Here is a 17,500-nt window from a genome sequence, read left to right as displayed (position 1 = left end):
TGAGGAGAGGGAGGGAGGGAGAGAGAGGGGGAGAGAGGAGGAGGAGAGAGAGAGGGGAGAGAAGAGGGGAGAGAGGAGGAGAGAGAGAGGAGAGAGAGGAGAGGGGGAGGTGAGGAGGAGAGGGTGAAGAGAGGGAGAGAGAGGAGAGAGAGAGGGGAGAGAGAGAGAGGGATGAGAGGGAGAGAGAGAGGGAGAGAGAGAGAGGAGAGGAGGGTGAGAGAGAGAGAGGGTGAGAGAGAGAGAGAGAGAGAGAGGGTGAGAGGAGAGAGGGGTGGGAGGGGAGGGAGAGAGAGAGGGTGAGTGAGAGAGAGAGAGAGAGAGAGGGTGAGAGAGAGAGGGTGAGAGAGAGAGAGGAGAGAGAGGGTGAGAGAGGGTGAGAGAGAGAGAGAGAGAGAGAGGGGAGAGAGAGAGCGAGAGCGAGAGAGGGTGAGGGAGAGAGGATGAGAGAGAAAAGGAGAGAGAGAAAGGAGAGAGAGGGGGATAGAGAGGGGAAGAGAGAGAGAGAGAGATGGGCTTGGTAAAATGTACTCTCTGTAGTCATAGATACCAGCTCAGCCCAGCCACCCAGAGGACACCATAAACCGCTCACACACACACACATACACACACACACACACACACCTACTCTGTCTCCTCTCCTCACCCGGCATCTTTTAATTTGTTTACAGTCGTTTGACTTTTCAGAAGGTCAGTAGAGACGAAAGTGTTTAAAACTCCATTTGTTTTTCCAACCTGCAATCAAGAAGCTGCCTGCCTGTGGAGGTCCCTACATCCACGCTCTCCTCGGTCACCACGGCGATGGATGTGCACGTTTAGCCAGATGCTCCATCAAAGCAGCGCTCGACTGCGTTGTCATAACAACATGAATCACTGCCTCCTTTTCAACAAGTGTAGGGTTGCATCCCAAATGGCGATCTCTTCACTATATAGTACAGGGCCCATAGGTTCCTCTTGGGACACAGGCTTTGTCTCCTTTTCAACACAATCATTCTTCTCACGTTCATTTGTCTTCCAACGTTGGAGAATTAGTAGGTAAAGTTGAAACTTTTCTCTCTTTTGGAGTTTTGTTTGCTTGACAAACAGAGAGGTTAGATTCCGGGAGAGAGGAGACACATTTAGAGGGTTTAGAAAGCGTGTAATTATTTATCTTTTGAAGTGCTCGCCCGCTTATCTTCTAGGAAGTTTCCTGTTTGCTCTGACTCGGCAAATTCGACAATGTTTGTGTTTTGTTAACTTTGAGGAAGGAGGATTTTGCTGGCTCAGCTTTTCCAGACACCTTGCCATAGAGGGGCTCTGCTGGTATCAAACTGACACACAATTTTTTCTATTATTTACTTTTTTTAAATTTAACCTGTATATCACTAGGCAAGTCAGTTAAGAACAAATTCCTATTTACAATGATGGCCGACCCCGGTCAAACCCGGACGACGCTGGGCGTACCCTCAGTCAGGCTGACATTTTCTCCAGATAATATATACTGCTTTCTTCCCCAATAGTTTCACTGCAACTTGTCCAGTTTCTCTGTAAGCCTCTATCTAAAACCTCCACTTGTTTCTAAAATCCCAAGCTCTTTGAAAATAAATAAACCCCATTACCATTCCTCAGGGCTCTGCAAGGGATTTGACCCCAAAACGGACTTCTATAATTTTATAAATTTGACGTGATTGTTCTCAAAAGGAAAAGTTTAGCAGGAGAATCAGAGAGATTTTACTGGGTGTCTGTGAGAGGTAGTGAAGTCGGAATCATAAAGACAGGATTTAAGAGGATAGACTGTTACTTCTGTAAGAAAGTCCATCATGCTGCTATATCAAAGGAGGACTGTGTTACTCCAGAAGAGAAGCCATCTCATGCCAAACTAACACTCCTTCTGTCCTCGGTGCTGTGTCTGTCTCCGCATTTCGCAATGGCGTGTCCTCTGTGTCTCTCCACAGGCTGGTGTGAGGCCAGCTGGCTGTCCAAGGCGTCTCCACCACTCCGTAAGAGAGAGAGATGGAGGAGAGTGAGAGAGAGAGAGGGAGAGAGAGCGAGAGAGAGAGATAGACAGATGGAGGAGGGAGAGAGAGTGAGAGATGGGGGAGAGAGAGAGAGATGGAGGAGGGAGAGAGAGCGAGAGAGAGAGATAAAAGGGAAACGGAGGAAGGAGGCTGGGGATGCTCTGCTGAGAGAGAACACGGAAACAGCATCCTGCGAACTGAACCGCGCTCTGAGGATCTACAAAGGCTCTCTGAAGGCTCCACAACTCTCTGGGGTGTCAGCTTCTTTATGTGAGATTTGTTTTGCTGGAACTCTGGGTGTGTCCCCCAAATAACACCCTACTCCCAAAATAGGGGACTGGAGAGCAGAGGGTTAAAAGGAGTTAACTAAATGGGGGATAGGACACAGCCTGGAGCTTTCATGGCTTCTCTAAGAGTTGTACTGCTGTGGCTGTATCTCTGTGTAGTGGATAGTTGATCTATTAAAGGAGGCTGTAAAGGCTAGCTGGGCTCAGCAGCTCTCTACACATCTTGTCTTGTTCAACTCCTCTTCACTTGGACATTGGACAGATTATAGTCTCTATAGAGGCAGGGAGGTCAGAGATAAGACTTTTTAAAGGCTTGTGTTTAGACTTTCTTTTTGTCAGAGCAGTAGAAATGATTCAAAATTAACTTTGATTTTTTTGATTTTGGAACATTCAGTTATGCTGCTGTTTTGGAATATTTAAATGTTCACACAAACAATATTATGGACAATCTGAACACATCTAACATACCGAATTCCTCTTTAGTGGCTAATATGATGCCAGAAGTGGGATGGTGTGAACTCCCAGTGATGCCATTTGGCCTCAGTGCTTCTACGGTGTAGACATACCAGTGCTACACTGAAGAGACCTGCAGGGCTGGTGGCTGGTGGCTGGTTCCTGCAGGACTAGAGGGCTGGTGGCTGGTTCCTGCAGGACTAGAGGGCTGGTGGCTGGTTCCTGCAGGACTAGAGGGCTGGTGGCTGGTTCCTGCAGGACTAGAGGGCTGGTGGCTGGTTCCTGCAGGACTAGAGGGCTGGTGGCTGGTTCCTGCAGGACTAGAGGGCAGGTGACTGGTTCCTGCAGGACTAGAGGGTTGGTGGCTGGTTCCTGCAGGACTAGAGGGCTGGTGGCTGGTTCCTGCAGGACTAGAGGGCAGGTGACTGGTTCCTGCAGGACTAGAGGGCTGGTGGCTGGTTCCTGCAGGACTAGAGGGCTGGTGGCTGGTTCCTGCAGGACTAGAGGGCTGGTGGCTGGTTCCTGCAGGACTAGAGGGCTGGTGGCTGGCTCCTGCAGGACTAGAGGGCTGGTGGCTGGTTCCTGCAGGACTAGAGGGCTGGTGGCTGGCTCCTGCAGGACTAGAGGGCAGGTGGCTGGTTCCTGCAGGGCTGGAGGGCTGGTGGCTGGTTCCTGCAGGACTAGAGGGCTGGGGGCTGGTTCCTGCAGGACTAGAGGGCTGGTGGCTGGTTCCTGCAGGGCTGGAGGGCTGGTGGCTGGTTCCTGCAGGACTAGAGGGCTGGTGGCTGGTTCCTGCAGGACTAGAGGGCTGGAGGCTGGTTCCTGCAGGACTAGAGGGCTGGTGGCTGGTTCCTGCAGGGCTGGTGGCTGGCTCCTGCAGGACTAGAGGGCTGGTGGCTGGCTTCTGCAGGACTAGAGGGCTGGGGGCTGGTTCCTGCAGGACTAGAGGGCTGGTGGCTGGTGGCTGGTTCCTGCAGGGCTGGAGGGCTGGTGGCTGGCTCCTGCAGGACTAGAGGGCTGGGGGCTGGTTCCTGCAGGACTAGAGGGCTGGTGGCTGGTTCCTGCAGGACTAGAGGGCTGGTGGCTGGTTCCTGCAGGACTAGAGGGCTGGTGGCTGGTTCCTGCAGGGCTGGAGGGCTGGTGGCTGGTTCCTGCAGGGCTGGAGGGCTGGTGGCTGGTTCCTGCAGGACTAGAGGGCTGGTGGCTGGTTCCTGGAGGGCTGGTGGCTGGTTCCTGCAGGGCTGGAGGGCTGGTGGCTGGCTCCTGCAGGACTAGAGGGCTGGTGGCTGGTTCCTGCAGGACTAGAGGGCTGGTGGCTGGTTCCTGCAGGACTAGAGGGCTGGTGGCTGGTTCCTGCAGGACTAGAGGGCTGGTGGCTGGTTCCTGCAGGACTAGAGGGCTGGTGGCTGGTTCCTGCAGGGCTGGAGGCTGGTGGCTGGTTCCTGCAGGACTGGAGGGCTGGTGGCTGGTTCCTGCAGGACTAGAGGGCTGGTGGCTGGTTCCTGCAGGGCTGGTGGCTGGCTCCTGCAGGACTAGAGGGCTGGTGGCTGGCTTCTGCAGGACTAGAGGGCTGGTGGCTGGTTCCTGCAGGACTAGAGGGCTGGTGGCTGGTTCCTGCAGGGCTGGAGGGCTGGTGGCTGGTTCCTGCAGGACTAGAGGGCTGGTGGCTGGTTCCTGCAGGGCTGGAGGGCTGGTGGCTGGTTCCTGCAGGACTAGAGGGCTGGTGGCTGGTTCCTGCAGGGCTGGAGGGCTGGTGGCTGGTTCCTGCAGGACTAGAGGGCTGGTGGCTGGCTCCTGCAGGACTAGAGTCACTCAGACCATACTGTGTCTTTAGGAGACAGTGGAATAGAGTCAGTCACTCAGACCATACTGTGGCTTTAGGAGACAGTGGAATAGAGTCGGTCACTCAGACCATACTGTGTCTTTAGGAGACAGTGGAATAGAGTCAGTCAGTCACTCAGACCATACTGTGTCTTTAGGAGACAGTGGAATAGAGTCGGTCACTCAGACCATACTGTGTCTTTAGGAGACAGTGGAATAGAGTCATCAGTCACTCAGACCATACTGTGTCTTTAGGAGACAGTGGAATAGAGTCAGTCACTCAGACCATACTGTGTCTTTAGGAGACAGTGGAATAGAGTCAGTCGGTCACTCAGACCATACTGTGTCTTTAGGAGACAGTGGAATAGAGTCAGTCACTCAGACCATACTGTGTCTTTAGGAGACAGTGGAATAGAGTCAGTCACTCAGACCATACTGTGTCTTTAGGAGACAGTGGAATAGAGTCAGTCAGTCACTCAGACCATACTGTGTCTTTAGGAGACAGTGGAATAGAGTCAGTCGGTCACTCAGACCATACTGTGTCTTTAGGAGACAGTGGAATAGAGTCAGTCACTCAGACCATATTGTGTCTTTAGGAGACAGTGGAATAGAGTCAGTCAGTCACTCAGACCATACTGTGTCTTTAGGAGACAGTGGAATAGAGTCAGTCACTCAGACCATACTGTGTCTTTAGGAGACAGTGGAATAGAGTCAGTCACTCAGACCATACTGTGTCTTTAGGAGACAGTGGAATAGAGTCAGTCACTCAGACCATACTGTGTCTTTAGGAGACAGTGGAATAGAGTCAGTCACTCAGACCATACTGTGTCTTTAGGAGACAGTGGAATAGAGTCAGTCACTCAGACCATACTGTGTCTTTAGGAGACAGTGGAATAGAGTCAGTCACTCAGACCATACTGTGTCTTTAGGAGACAGTGGAATAGAGTCAGTCACTCACCATACTGTGTCTTTAGGAGACAGTGGAATAGTATTTGTTGAGGTTTAATTGTCAGATAGACCAGTGGCTCAACGATGACAATGATGGCTAACGGTACCCTGAGGTCATTTCCTCTGTGTGTGTGTGTGTGTGTGTGTGTGTGTGTGTGTGTGTGTGTGTGTGTGTGTGTGTGTGTGTGTGTGTGTGTGTGTGTGTTCTCTGTTTGGTCCAACCACCACCACCAGAACCCATTGTTTGCTGTAGGCTCGAGGCTGAGGAAAGGGGTGTAATTCGGGTTTCAGCAGAGTCAGCTAACCAACTCTCCACAGGGAGGAAATAAGTTTCTGCAATGCAGCCGTAGAAATATAATTCATTCTACAGCCATATAAATATATTTCATTCTGCAGCCGTGGAAATATAATTCATTCTTCAGCCATATAAATATAATTCATTCTGCAGCCATATAAATAGAATTCATTCTGCAGCCATATAAATAGAATTCATTCTGCAGCCATATAAATATAATTCATTCTGCAGCCATATAAATATAATTCATTCCATATAAATATAATTCATTCTGCAGCCATATAAATATAATTAATTCCACAGCCATATAAATATAATTAATTCTGCAGCCTTGCCTGCAAGATTTTCCACCACTGTCGACATCACGGTTTCTCTTAGGAAACTTTACACGCAACAGTATCAAAATGGCAGTAACTTTCTTGGTGTAGTGCCACTAGTTAATTTAGTGTATACCTCACATGATGTCTCTAGTGTTCTGTAGATGCTCCCCCTCACCTTTACCTCCCTGCTCGCTCATTGGACAAGTAACCGTCTTACTCTAGTGCCTCCAGTTAAAATAGTGGACTCCCTGCAGAATGCCTCTATCCCCTCCACTGTTAACCCCATCAGCAGCGCTGACGTCTCCACATCACACCGAGCAGTCCCTGGCTTCCACAGCTTCCACACATTAACATTCACAACACAGCCGGGCCACAGAGATGTGTCTCTTTCAGAGCAGGTAGAAAGGACATCTCTCCTGTCTCTCCTGTCTCTCCTCTGACATATAGATAGACACAGGAAGCACCTGCAGAATTACAATAGGACTGAGTTGGCAATTTGACAGGCCAGGTAAAGAGCTGCAGTAATGACAGGCAGTGCTGTGGTTTTGTCAGCTGAGATGAGGAGGTCATGTGTGGTTGTTTATGGAGTGAAGTGGACAGAAACTGTTCAGCAGACTACAATATAGAGGGAAGTACAGAGGAGGGAAGGAGAAGGGAGGAGAGGAGAGGGGAGGAGAAGAGAAGGAGAGTAGGGGAGGAGAGGGGAGGGGAGGATAAGGGAGGAGAAGGGAGGGGAGGGAAGGAGAAGGGAGGGGAGGGGAGGAGAGGGGAGGGAAGGAGAAGGGAGGGGAGGGGAGGAGAGGGAAGAGAAGAAAAGGAGAGAAGGGGAGGAGAGGGGAGGAGAAAAGAAGGAGAGGAGGGGAGGAGAGGGGAGGAGAGGGCTGGAGAGGGGAAGGAGAGCAGAGGGGAGGAGATGGGAGGGAATATAAAGGGGAGTGGAGTACATGGGAGGAGAGGAGGAGAGGAGGAGAGGGGAGGAGAGGGAAAGAGAGGAGGAGAGGGGAGGGAAAGAGAGGAGGAGAGATGGGAGGGAGGGAGGAGATGGGAGGGAGGGGAGTATAAGGGAGGGAAGGGGAGGAGTAGGACTGCAGGGAGTATGATGGGTTAGAGGAGAGGGGAGGGAAGGGGAGGAGTAGGACTGCAGGGAGTATGATGGGTTAGAGGAGAGGGGAGGGGAGGAGTAGGACTGCAGGGAGTATGATGGGTTAGAGGAGAGGAGAGGGGAGGGGAGGAGTAGGACTGCAGGGAGTATGATGGGTTAGAGGAGAGGGGAGGGAGGGGAGGAGTAGGACTGCAGGGAGTATGATGGGTTAGAGGAGAGGGGAGGGGAGGGGAGGAGTAGGACTGCAGGGAGTATGATGGGTTAGAGGAGAGGGGAGGGAAGGGGAGGAGTAGGACTGCAGGGAGTATGATGGGTTAGAGGAGAGGGGAGGGAAGGGGAGGAGTAGGACTGCAGGGAGTATGATGGGTTAGAGGAGAGGGGAGGGGAGGGGAGGAGTAGGACTGCAGGGAGTATGATGGGTTAGAGGAGAGGGGAGGGAAGGGGAGGAGTAGGACTGCAGGGAGTATGATGGGTTAGAGGAGAGGGGAGGGAAGGGGAGGAGTAGGACTGCAGGGAGTATGATGGGTTAGAGGAGAGGGGAGGGAAGGGGAGGAGTAGGACTGCAGGGAGTATGATGGGTTAGAGGAGAGGGGAGGGAGGGGAGGAGTAGGACTGCAGGGAGTATGATGGGTTAGAGGAGAGGGGAGGGAAGGGGAGGAGTAGGACTGCAGGGAGTATGATGGGTTAGAGGAGAGGGGAGGGGAGGGGAGGGGAGGAGTAGGACTGCAGGGAGTATGATGGGTTAGAGGAGAGGGGAGGGAAGGTGTTTACTCAAAACAGATACCCTTCCTCCCTTCCTGTAAGGCACTCAGCCCAACCATGTTTTAGGCTGATAACGGTTTTCATCAACTTTAAAGGCTGCATTTACACAGGCAGCCCAATTCTGAGATTGTTTCCTTCTAATTGCTCTTTTGACCAATCACATCAGATCTCTATTTCAGAGCTGATCTGAAAAATATCAGAATTGGGTTGCCTGTGTAAATGCAACCAAAGAAATGAATGAGACGCCATTTTCATAAATTGGTTTAGTTAATGATATAAGCCTGTGGTTTTAGTTAATGATTTAAGCCTGTGGTTTAGTTAATGATATAAGCCTGTGGTTTTGTTAATGATATAAGCCTGTGGTTTAGTTAATGATATAAGCCTGTGGTTTTGTTAATGATATAAGCCTGTGGTTTTGTTAATGATGTAAGCCTGTGGTTTTAGTTAATGATATATGCCTGTGGTTTTGTTAATGATTTAAGCCTGTGGTTTTAGTTAATGATATAAGCCTGTGGTTTTAGTTAATGATATAAGCCTGTGGTTTAGTTAATGATATAAGCCTGTGGTTTTGTTAATGATATAAGCCTGTGGTTTAGTTAATGATATAAGCCTGTGGTTTAGTTAATGATATAAGCCTGTGGTTTTAGTTAATGATATAAGCCTGTGGTTTAGTTAATGATATAAGCCTGTGGTTTAGTTAATGATATAAGCCTGTGGTTTAGTTAATGATATAAGCCTGTGGTTTTAGTTAATGATATAAGCCTGTGGTTTTGTTGCTCTCTTTCTCATACGCCCATCCTTTCCTTCTCTGCTCCTAGCTCCGTCCAGTAGGAAACCTGGGGACGCTCTCATCATCTCCGACATCAAGAAGGGCAGCGTGGCTCACAGGTAAATACATCAATCAACCAATCAACCTGCTCATAGGTAAATACATCAATCAACCAATTAACCTGCTCACAGGTAAATACATCAATCAACCAATCAACCTGCTCACAGGTAAATACATCAATGAACCAATCAACCTGCTCACAGGTAAATACATCAATCAACCAATCAACCTGCTCACAGGTAAATACATCAATCAACCAATTAACCTGCTCACAGGTAAATACATCAATCAACCAATCAACCTGCTCACAGGTAAATACATCAATCAACCAATCAACCTGCTCACAGGTAAATGCATCAATCAACCAATCAACCTGCTCACAGGTAAATACATCAATCAACCAATCAACCTGCTCACAGGTAAATACATCAATCAACCAATCAACCTGCTCACAGGTAAATATATCAATCAACCAATTAACCTGCTCACAGGTAAATACATCAATCAACCAATTAACCTGCTCACAGGTAAATACATCAATCAACCAATTAACCTGCTCACAGGTAAATACATCAATCAACCAATTAACCTGCTCACAGGTAAATACATCAATCAACCAATCAACCTGCTCATAGGTAAATATATCAATCAACCTGCTCACAGGTAAATACATCAATCAACCAATCAACCTGCTCACAGGTAAATACATCAATCAACCAATCAACCTGCTCACAGGTAAATACATCAATCAACCAATTAACCTGCTCACAGGTAAATATATCAATCAACCAATTAACCTGCTCACAGGTAAATACATCAATCAACCAATCAACCTGCTCACAGGTAAATACATCAATCAACCAATCAACCTGCTCACAGGTAAATTATTTGAAACATACAACATGCACCACATCAACACTATTGTCTCAGTGTTGCTCTGCACACCACTCCACTAAACTACACTATGAATGTTGCTCTGCACACCACTCCACTAAACTACACTATGAATGTTGCTCTCCACACCACTCTACTAAACTACACTATCGATGTTGCTCTCCACACCACTCCACTAAACTACACTATGAATGTTGATCTGCACACCACTCCACTAAACTACACTATGAATGTTGCTCTCCACACCACTCTACTAAACTACACTATGAATGTTGCTCTCCACACCACTCCACTAAACTACACTATGAATGTTGCTCTCCACACCACTCTACTAAACTACACTATGAATGTTGCTCTCCACACCACTCCACTAAACTCCACTATGAATGTTGATCTGCACACCACTCTACTAAACCACACTATGAATGTTGATCTGCACACCACTCTACTAAACTCCACTATGGCAGAGTCACATATAAATAGATGTATTTCTGCAGTATAGTATATTGTGTTTGATGCAGTGGATATTTTTTATTTTTTATTTTTTTTTATTTCACCTTTATTTAACCAGGTAGGCAAGTTGAGAACAAGTTCTCATTTACAATTGCGACCTGGCCAAGATAAAGCAAAGCAGTTTGACAACATACAACAACACAGAGTTACACATGGAGTAAAACAACATACAATCAATGATGCAGTAGAAAAAAATAAGACTATATACAATGTGAGCAAATGATGTGAGATAATGGAGGTAAAGGCAAAAAATGCCATGGTGGCAAAGTAAATACAATATAGCAAGAAAAACACTGGAATGGTAGATTTGTAGTTTGAAGAAAGTTCAAAGTTAAAATATAAATAATATGGTGCAAAGGAGCAAAATAAATAAAATAAATTAATACAGTAGGGGAAGAGGTAGTAGTTTGGGCTAAATTATAGATGGGCTATGTACAGGTGATATTAATCAGTGGTCTATGACCAGGCTCTGTGGTCACTCAGCTCTGGGCTGGGACCGGGCATGAGCTCATCTGCATAATTCCAATTTTCTAGATCAAAACAGATAATGTATTGTTCAGTGGCCAGGCTCCCTGCTCCGTGGTACGATGTTCAGTGGCCAGGCTCCCTGCTCTGTGGTACGATGTTCAGTGGCCAGGCTCCGTATTCCGTGGTACGATGTTCAGGGTCCAGGCTCCCTGCTCTGTGGTACGATGTTCAGTGGCCAGGCTCCCTGCTCTGTGGTACGATGTTCAGAGGCCAGGCTCCCTGCTCCGTGGTACGATGTTCAGTGGTCAGGCTCCCTGCTCCGTGGTACGATGTTCAGTGGCCAGGCTCCCTGCTCCGTGGTACGATGTTCAGTGGTCAGGCTCCCTGCTCCGTGGTACGATGTTCAGTGGCCAGGCTCCCTGCTCCGTGGTACGATGTTCAGTGGTCAGGCTCCCTGCTCTGTGGTACGATGTTCAGTGGTCAGGCTCCCTGCTCCGTGGTACGATGTTCAGTGGCCAGGCTCCCTGCTCCCTGGTACGATGTTCAGTGGTCAGGCTCCCTGCTCTGTGGTACGATGTTCAGTGGCCAGGCTCCCTGCTCTGTGGTACGATGTTCAGTGGCCAGGCTCCGTATTCCGTGGTACGATGTTCAGTGGCCAGGCTCCCTGCTCTGTGGTACGATGTTCAGTGGCCAGGCTCCCTGCTCTGTGGTACGATGTTCAGTGGCCAGGCTCCCTGCTCTGTGGTACGATGTTCAGGGGCCAGGCTCCCTGCTCTGTGGTACGATGTTCAGGGGCCAGGCTCCCTGCTCTGTGGTACGATGTTCAGGGGCCAGGCTCCCTGCTCTGTGGTACGACCCCCAGGGGGCCATTACCCCACATAATAAAAAACACCATGAGACAACAAACACAATGGTTAGGACACTCTGACTGTACCTCCCAACTGAAGTGGGCCAGCTTGACGACTGAGTCGCTAGCTAACTAACGGATGTTATTCTCGTTGTGGGAGGCAGCGGACAATCAATTAAATCCCCCAAAGTGGAAACGGATCGTGAAATGTCTGTTCACTACTTTACACAGAGAGAGGGAATTCTCAGCTGAGGAAGGGGGGGTAGGTGGGTAGAGGAGCACACAAATACACACACGCGCACACACACACGCACGCGCTTGCGCACACGCGCACACACACGCACACACACACACGGACGCGCACACGCACACACACACACATGCACACACACACACACACTACAGACAGAGATGTAGTTTAAGCCCCTCCTCCTTCTGGAGTACAGTAACTGGACTGGATGGTCTCTGTGTTTACATCCAGACCCGTTACCAAGGCGACGCAGCATTCTGTTTACCACCAGGGCTCTCACTAATTAGCCCACATTCTGTCTCTGCCCTCGTTTTGCCAGGCTTTACGCAACCAACACATATGTTTACCTTGTCTGCGGCCCAATTGGCACCTATTCCCTATGGGCCCTGGTCAAAACTAGTGCACTATATAGAGAATAGGGTTCCATTTGGGACACAGATCTGGTACTTAAGCTGAGAGGAATATGATAGGAATTGGGTTATGCACTAATCAGTGATTATGATTCTCTCCCCAAAGCACCCAGTCCTGTTATACCTAGGTATTAGTTACCCCTGTCAAGGAGACAGAGGAAAGGCACCCAGTCCTGTTATATCTAGGTATTAGTTACCCCTGTCAAGGAGACAGAGGAAAGGCCCCCAGTCCTGTTATATCTAGGTATTAGTTACCGCTGTCAAGGAGACAGAGGAAAGGCCCCCAGTCCTGTTATATCTAGGTATTAGTTACCCCTGTCAAGGAGACAGAGGAAAGGCCCACAGTCCTGTTATACCTAGGTATTAGTTACCCCTGTCAAGGAGACAGAGGAAAGGCCCCCAGTCCTGTTATATCTAGGTATTAGTTACCCCTGTCAAGGAGACAGAGGAAAGGCCCCCAGTCCTGTTATACCTAGGTATTAGTTACCCCTGTCAAGGAGACAGAGGAAAGGCCCCCAGTCCTGTTATATCTAGGTATTAATTACCCCTGTCAAGGAGACAGAGGAAAGCACTGGGGAGTTATGATGTGATTCTAGTTTACATTCTGCTGGTATAGTAGAGAATTTACGTTTATCAACGTTTTTCTATGCTCTTGTACTAGGGTATTTACCGTAACGATGACCTAGCTTTCAGGTAAATTGGGCAGGTGTTGTCCCTTAGACCTTTCAGGATTTAGACATTTTGGACATTAGTAAAAAAAAAAAGAGAGATTATTGGTGATTTTAATAATGAGTTTCTTTCTCTGGATTACATTGGAATATGAATGTTGTTCCAGAATGAGGAATGAGGACAACTGAACAGTATTCTGTATTCTGCCTCATAGTGAAGGGAGGGAAGGGAGCCAACTGATGACTGCTTGTCTGCATTCCAAATGGCACCCTATTCCCTATGTAGTGCACTATGTTTGATCAAAACTCTATGTTCCCTGGTCAACAGTAGTGCACTACATAGGGAATAGGGTGCCATTTGGGACTTAGTTCTTGTTATTGATGCTCTACATTCACCTCACTGCATTTGGCCCATTTTAGCAGCCTGTCAGGGCTCCCGTTAACAGGTCTCTGTGAGTCTCATTTCAGCAGCTTGTCTCTGTCAGGGCTCCTGTTAACAGGTCTCTGTGAGTCTCATTTCAGCAGCTTGTCTCTGTCAGGGCTCCTGTTAACAGGTCTCTGTGAGTCTCATTTCAGCAGCTTGTCTCTGTCAGGGCTCCTGTTAACAGGTCTCTGTGAGTCTCGTGTCAGCAGCTTGTCTCTGTCAGGGCTCCTGTTAACAGGTCTCTGTGTGAGTCTCATTTCAGCAGCTTGTCTCTGTCAGGGCTCCCGTTAACAGGTCTCTGTGAGTCTCATTTCAGCAGCTTGTCTCTGTCAGGGCTCCCGTTAACAGGTCTCTGTGAGTCTCATGTCAGCAGCTTGTCTCTGTCAGGGCTCCCGTTAACAGGTCTCTGTGTGAGTCTCATTTCAGCAGCTTGTCTCTGTCAGGGCTCCCGTTAACAGGTCTCTGTGAGTCTCATTTCAGCAGCTTGTCTCTGTCAGGGCTCCCGTTAACAGGTCTCTGTGAGTCTCATTTCAGCAGCTTGTCTCTGTCAGGGCTCCCGTTAACAGGTCTCTGTGAGTCTCATTTCAGCAGCTTGTCTCTGTCAGGGCTCCCGTTAACAGGTCTCTGTTTGAGTCTCATTTCAGCAGCTTGTCTCTGTCAGGGCTCCCGTTAACAGGTCTCTGTGAGTCTCATGTCAGCAGCTTGTCTCTGTCAGGGCTCCTGTTAACAGGTCTCTGTGTGAGTCTCATTTCAGCAGCTTGTCTCTGTCAGGGCTCCCGTTAACAGGTCTCTGTGAGTCTCATTTCAGCAGCTTGTCTCTGTCAGGGCTCCCGTTAACAGGTCTCTGTGAGTCTCATTTCAGCAGCTTGTCTCTGTCAGGGCTCCCGTTAACAGGTCTCTGTTTGAGTCTCATTTCAGCAGCTTGTCTCTGTCAGGGCTCCCGTTAACAGGTCTCTGTTTGAGTCTCATTTCAGCAGCTTGTCTCTGTCAGGGCTCCCGTTAACAGGTCTCTGTTTGAGTCTCTGACAGAGTTAAACATGCATTACATCTGCGTATCTGTCTATGGGGGGGGGGGGTAGGATTCTGTCTGTGTGTTGGTGAGAACTATGACTGTGTTCAGTATGTGGACATGAAGAATAATGGATGTTTCCACACATGATCATTCAGATCAGGGTTTATGGTGTGAAAGAACAGCATGTTAGCAACACTGAAGTGGTGTTGTAACCAATGTACTATATGAATACACATTTACACATATAATGGTCCACACTGTAGAATATAGGTTTGAAGCCCGTCCCGTCCACCTGTAAACCCTGGTCTGTGTGTTTCTCTCCCCAGGACTGGTACTCTGGAGCTGGGGGACAAGCTGCTGGCCATCGATAACATCCGCCTGGACAACTGTTCCATGGAAGACGCTGTTCAGATTCTCCAGCAGTGTGAAGAACTGGTCAAGCTCAAGATACGCAAGGACGAGGACAACTCAGGTAGTGCGTACACACTGGACACACACACACACACACACACACACACACACACACACACACACACACACACACACACACACACACACACACACACACACACACACACACACACACACACACACACACACTCACTGGACACACACACTGGACACGCACACACACACACACACACACACACACACACACACACACACACACACACACACACACACTGGACACACACACTGGACACACACACACACACTGGACACACACACACACACACACACACACACACACACACACACACACACACACACACACTGGACACACACACACACACACACACACTGGACACACACACACACACACTGGACACACATGCACTGGACACACACAGGACACACACACACACAGGACACACACACACACACACACACTGGACACACACACACACACTGGACACACACACACACACACACACACACACTGGACACACACACACACTGGACACACACACACACTGGACACACACACACACACACACACACACACACACTGGACACACACAGGACACACACACACACAGGACACACACACACACACACACAGACTCACTCATCAACACACACACATCATTAGTGGTGTGTATCTCCCTGGTGGCAGCAGTGGGTCTTCCACCAGTACACATACAGATGGGTCTGCAGCCCAGTTCAGTTCAGATCACACACACAACCTCTCTGTTAGTCAAAACCACTGTACCAACCTCTCTGTTAGTCAAAACCACTGTACCAACCTCTCTGTTAGTCAAAACCACTGTAACAACCTCTCTGTTAGTCAAAACCACTGTAACAACCTCTCTGAAACAACCTCTCTGTACCAACCTCTCTGTTAGTCAAAACCACTGTACCAACCTCTCTGTTAGTCAAAACCACTGAACCAACCTCTCTGTTAGTCAAAACCACTGTACCAACCTCTCTGTTAGTCAAAACCACTGACCCAACCTCTCTGTTAGTCAAAACCACTGTACCAACCTCTCTGTTAGTCAAAACCACTGAACCAACCTCTCTGTTAGTCAAAACCACTGAACCAACCTCTCTGTTAGTCAAAACCACTGTACCAACCTCTCTGTTAGTCAAAACCACTGTACCAACCTCTCTGCTAGTCAAAACCACTGAACCAACCTCTCTGTTAGTCAAAACCACTGTACCAACCTCTCTGTTAGTCAAAACCACTGTACCAACCTCTCTGTTAGTCAAAACCACTGTACCAACCTCTCTGTTAGTCAAAACCACTGAACCAACCTCTCTGCTATTCAAAACCACTGAACCAACCTCTCTGTTAGTCAAAACCACTGAACCAACCTCTCTGTTAGTCAAAACCACTGAACCAACCTCTCTGTTAGTCAAAACCACTGACCCAACCTCTCTGCTATTCAAAACCACAGTCCTTGTTAGATATAATTCACCTGACCAGGACTGTCATACCTAAAACAAAACATGTGTGAGTTAGCACTCACTCCAACCCATCTCTACAGCCCTAGGATCTAATTACCCATACACATGTTCCTTCCATTTCCAGGAAATGGAATACATGAATCATTTATCAAAAATAGCAACACAAAAAAATACAAATAAATCAGCTTGATTCTGTAGAATTAGAGCTACAACAGAACGGCTGGGTTTACACGGGCTTTTTTTTCTTCTCACTAATCAGATCAGCGCTGAAAAATGATTTGATGTGAAAAGATATGATGGGATTGGTCAAAAGACGGGCCTTCCAAAAGAATTGTGCTTCCTGTGTAAACCCAGCCAACTAGAGAGATCACAGTCCTTCCCACCATCCTGTTTCCTGAAAGAGTCTTCTCAGTTTACCCCCTTAAACTGTTGCAATGCAGCAGGAGACCCCACGGCCAATCATCACAGAGCTCTTACTCTGTATGCATATTAGGCTTAGATTAGTTTAATTGGAACAAATGAAACGCTCTGTTTGTTCAATCAGACCACTAACAACCAACGCACCAAATCCCCCCCTCACCACCACCGGGGACGTGATGAACCAATCGGCTCACAGAGGGGGGCAGAATCAAACTGACATCCATGTTTACTGATACATCTATTTCAACGTCCCTCAAATGGCACCCTATTCCCTTTAGAGTGGCCCTATAGGCCCTGGTCAAAGGTAGTGCACTATAAAGGGGAAAAGGGTGTAATTTGGGACGCGCCCTATGTGTCTAGTGTCTGTTTTGTTCCTTTAGTTATTTGTTTGAACGCAGAACTAAATATTTCTAATTGAAGTTGTAATGGAACAGAGATAATCAGGTTACAGATCTCACTTCACTGGTATTACTAATGCAGTCAGAGTGTTTAAACAACACACACACACACACACACACACACACACACACACACACACACACACACACACACACACACACAAATCATTTCCATATTAATGTATCTGTCACTTTAGCTATGTGTCTCCTGGCTCCCCTCACCACCCATAGTCACTGGGAGGAGAGTTAAGGGTTTTCCTCCTGGCTCCCCTCACCACCCATAGTCACTGGGAGGAGAGTTAAGGGTTTCTCCTCCTGGCTCCCACCACCACCCATAGTCACTGGGAGGAGAGTTAAGGGTTTCTCCTCCTGGCTCCCACCACCACCCATAGTCACTGGGAGGAGAGTTAAGGGTTTCTCCTCCTGGCTCCCCTCACCACCCATAGTCACTGGGAGTAGAGTTAAGGGTTTCTCCTC

At 48.4% G+C, this 17,500-nt stretch overlaps 1 protein-coding gene across 1 annotated transcript in view; it reads left to right on the top strand.

The window, feature by feature from the left end:
- The window catches only part of LOC115184144 (glutamate receptor-interacting protein 1), a 63,658-nt gene that overhangs the window by 16,555 nt on the left and 29,603 nt on the right, over nt 1-17,500 (top strand). Inside the window, exons 5-6 of the mRNA XM_029745134.1 lie at nt 8,801-8,870; nt 14,624-14,769. Coding sequence (XP_029600994.1) covers nt 8,801-8,870; nt 14,624-14,769 — 216 coding nt within the window. The remainder of the gene's footprint in view (nt 1-8,800; nt 8,871-14,623; nt 14,770-17,500) is intronic.

The sequence above is a fragment of the Salmo trutta genome, unplaced genomic scaffold (assembly GCF_901001165.1).
Source record: "Salmo trutta unplaced genomic scaffold, fSalTru1.1, whole genome shotgun sequence".
Taxonomy (NCBI): Eukaryota; Metazoa; Chordata; class Actinopteri; order Salmoniformes; family Salmonidae; genus Salmo; species Salmo trutta.
Note: the sequence above shows the minus strand (reverse complement) of the source record. Positions and strands in the feature narration are given on the sequence as shown.